The following is a 3,827-nucleotide window of genomic DNA, read 5'->3' on the forward strand; positions in this document are numbered from 1 at the left end:
TTTTATAAATTAAATAATAAAAAAAAAACACTTAACAACATTTTTGTTTAAAACAATTATAACAATACAAATTGTTATTTATTTTAATTTTTTTTTTTTTGAATTTTTGTTGCTGCTCATTAAGCTCAATTAAGATAATTTTTCTTTAACTAACGAAAAGTTGATGCATTCATTAAAACGGCACATTTAGAATATGTTTAACAATAAATTAACAATAATATTAAAACTTTTGATTTTCGTACAAATTAAGGAAGAAGTTTTGGCAAAGGTATTTAAATTTTTAAATCTAAACTAATGCAAAAATTTCATGAAAAATTCTTTTTAAAACATTTTTTTCTATAGCGCAATTTTTATTTTGGTTTTACTCGCATGCAATGTCTACACAATTCCTCGGATATTGTGAGGGATTTCAATTGTTCACTACGTTCGTCTGATAATAATCGTTTTAATATGTTCGATGCTTATTTTATATTTTCACAACCTTTTATCAGTTTCGATATTCAGGCAATTATAAATATTTTTCCCAAAAAATCACGTCAATGGACTTTATTTAATGTGCGTCTAAATGGTTGCCAATTTCTGGAAATGGCACATCGTCAGGCATTTTTTCGTATATTTACTAAGACTTTGAATAAATATATGAATGTTAAGATGTTAAAGTGTCCCATGCGGGAGGTAAGAAAATGTTTTCTTTTAAGTGATATTATTTTTTAAAATTTGTTTTATAAAATTTTTAGAATTTCAATTATACCGTAAGTGGTTTTAAATATGATGAAAATGATTTTCCATCCTATGTGCCGGAATCTGAAGTACAGGGTATTTTACATGTATTTGTGGAAAATAAGCAAATAGCTTTTTCAACTTTATGGGGTTATGTTAAATATTTAAAGAAAACAAAGGCTAGTAGTGATGGAAATCAAACTTATGACCCATAAACAAATGGACTTATCAAAGAAAGTTTTTTTTTGGATTTTTTTCTGAATTTTTTTTTAACCCTTCAAAATCAGTTGAATTTTGAATATTTTCCAAACTTAAACACAACTTTAGGGTCTTATTTTCTTGCAAACTCAACTCTATAAATATTCATCTAAAATTTTAATAAAATTAAATTCTCCCCATAACATATTATTTTCAACATTATTGCAATTTTTTAAAGTAAAAAAAAACATAAAAAGTATAAAAACCCACATTTTGCGGGTTTCAATTGTTAATTAACATTCACGACCAAAAAAAAGAAAAATAAAAACTGTGTGTTGTCAACATTTCCATCTTTTGTGTTAATAATTAAAAAAAAATTGCACAAAAAAAATTAAAATTGTATACATGTATAATCATTATAAAAAGTAAAATAACTAGATATATATATTTATTAATAATACATTTACCCATCAAATGGAAATAATTCAAATTCATAATAAGTTATTGTTAAATGTAATTAAATAAAAACCGCAATTATTTTATTCATTTTTATATAAATGTATATTAAATAAAAAAATACATATATACATATATATACACATAGAAAACAAAAGCCATCATTCTAAAGTTACCATCTGACAGCAGATGTTGTGAACATGACAGCTAACAACATCGGGCGGTCTTTGTAGGAGTTTAAAAAGCAAAAAAAAAAAGTCTATAATGTATAGTAATGCCAAAAGAAAATATATATTTGTCAAAAAATCTAAGAATGAATGTTAACGGATTTCTATTATAAATGTCTAAAGAGTCTTCAATACAGATCTATATATTGTGTTCATTATTATAGATCATACAAAAGTTTTAACTATAGAGTATTCTATAGTTTTGACTATAAATTTGTCAGTAGCATTGACCATAGATCGAACATTCTATGCTCTTGACTAAAGATGCGTCTGTAGCATTTACCATCATAAATCATTCTTTATACTTGACTGTAGATCATTCTATAGTCATGACTATTGATCATTCTATACTTTTTGATATAGATAATTTTATACACTTGACTATATAATGATCTATAGTCAAGTGTATAAAATTATTATAGTCTGGACTATAGATCGTTCTATAGTCTTGACTAAGTCTTAACTATAAAACATTCTATATTCATGGCTCTTGATCATTCTATCGTCATGAATATTGATCATTCCATACTCTATAGAATATTCCAAAGTCTTGACTATAGATCATTGTTTTTAGATGACTATAGATGATTCTATAGTCAAGGGTATCATTTTATACCCTTGATTGATCATTTTATACCCTTGAATATTGATCACTCTATACTCTTGACTATAGATCATTCTATAGTTTTGACTATAAATCATTCTATAGTTTTGACTATAGATCATTCTATAGCTTTGACTATAGATCTTTCTATAGTTTTGACTATAGATCATTCTATAGTTTTGACTATAAATCATTCTATAGCCTTGACTATAGATCATTCTATAGCTTTGACAATAGATCATTCTATAGTCTTGACTATAGATCATTCTATAGTCTTGACTACAGATCATTCTATAGTCTTAACTCAGATCATTCTACAGTCTTGACTACAGATCATGCTTGATTAGTATATAATTTTGTATATAATTAGGTGATTCTATAGTCAAGGGTATCATTTTATACCCTTGACTATAGATCATTCCATACCCTTGACTATTGATCATTCTATACTCTTGACTATAGATCATTCTATAGTTTTGACTATAGACATTCTATAGTTTTGACTATAGATCATTCTATAGTTTCGACTATAGATCATTCTATAGTCTTGACTACAGATCATTCTATAGTCTTGACTATAGATCATTGTATAGTCTTGAATAGTCTTAAAAAATACAAGTTTTTACTTTAAATTCAAACTTTGTTTAAAAAATTATAATTTTTACTTTCAAGTCAACTTCTGATTTACAATTTAATTTTATATTAAATATTTTTTTTTTGTTTATTGCTAAAAGGCTTATAAAAAAATTTTCAATTAAAGATTTATGTCTATGCTAATTTTGTCTCTTTAAAACAAACTAATATAATTTATTAACAAATAAAAAAGTGCAATTTTAATTATATTTTAAAATGACAAGATAAATTTAATTATACATTTGCATAAATTTTATTTTATTTTTTTTTTGTGTAATCATTTTATAAATATATATACAGAAAAAAACTGTATATGCCCCCACACATTTTTCTTTACTTATTATAGAAAATAATTAAAAATTAATAAATTATACATGACATATTAGAAATGACATCATGCTGGTTATGAGCAGTAATTATTGTGTAAAAAATGAATATCGATTAAGATGAATTATTATTTAATGAATCATTATAGAGTTTATCTAAAAACCTTTGACCTTTTAAAGTTTTGTCAATAAACAAATATTATAAATTCCCTTTTTTAAAATTTAAATATAAATATTATATTTTAAAAATTATTTCATTTTAAAAACACCTTAAAACAAGATATTTAACAAATAACAGAAATGTCTAACGAACGTATTTTATTAAGCCTAGAAGCAATCATTTAAAAATTCAATTAATTGAAGCCTTAAGGTAGGCAATGAAACATTTTTTTCGCTGAACAACATTTTATAATCCCTAAAGTGTGTTGTAAAATGTAAAACCATACAATGGCAACAAAACAATAGAGTAGAGAAAACTAGTACAAGTGTGATTTATTTGGTATATACATTATTCTATATTCCATTCTCTTGTCTCTAAATCAGTCTATAATATTGACTAATCTATCTATCTATCTATCTATCTATCTATCTATCTATCTATCTATCTATCTATCTATCTATCTATCTATCTATCTATCTATCTATCTATCTATCTATCTATCT

General features: G+C 24.2%; 1 protein-coding gene across 1 annotated transcript; it reads left to right on the plus strand.

Moving 5' to 3' along the window:
* The first annotated feature begins 193 nt into the window (after positions 1 to 193).
* LOC124421047 lies at positions 194 to 935 on the plus strand. The gene is made up of 3 exons (XM_046955844.1): positions 194 to 268; positions 343 to 675; positions 738 to 935. The coding sequence occupies exons 1-3, from the start codon at positions 194 to 196 to the stop codon at positions 933 to 935; spliced, it is 606 nt and encodes a 201-aa protein (XP_046811800.1).
* Positions 936 to 3,827: the final 2,892 nt, after the last annotated feature.

Source organism: Lucilia cuprina, chromosome 2, assembly GCF_022045245.1.
Source record: "Lucilia cuprina isolate Lc7/37 chromosome 2, ASM2204524v1, whole genome shotgun sequence".
Taxonomy (NCBI): Eukaryota; Metazoa; Arthropoda; class Insecta; order Diptera; family Calliphoridae; genus Lucilia; species Lucilia cuprina.

Excerpts from the sequence above, each read along its gene's own strand:
- LOC124421047 (XM_046955844.1), top strand. The coding sequence starts at position 194 with ATGTTTAACAATAAATTAACAATAATATTAAAACTTTTGATTTTCGTA. Across the intron at positions 269-342 it reads AGGAAGAAGTTTTGGCAAAG|CGCAATTTTTATTTTGGTTT; the intron begins GTATTTAAATTT and ends TTTTTTCTATAG. Across the intron at positions 676-737 it reads TAAAGTGTCCCATGCGGGAG|AATTTCAATTATACCGTAAG; the intron begins GTAAGAAAATGT and ends TAAAATTTTTAG.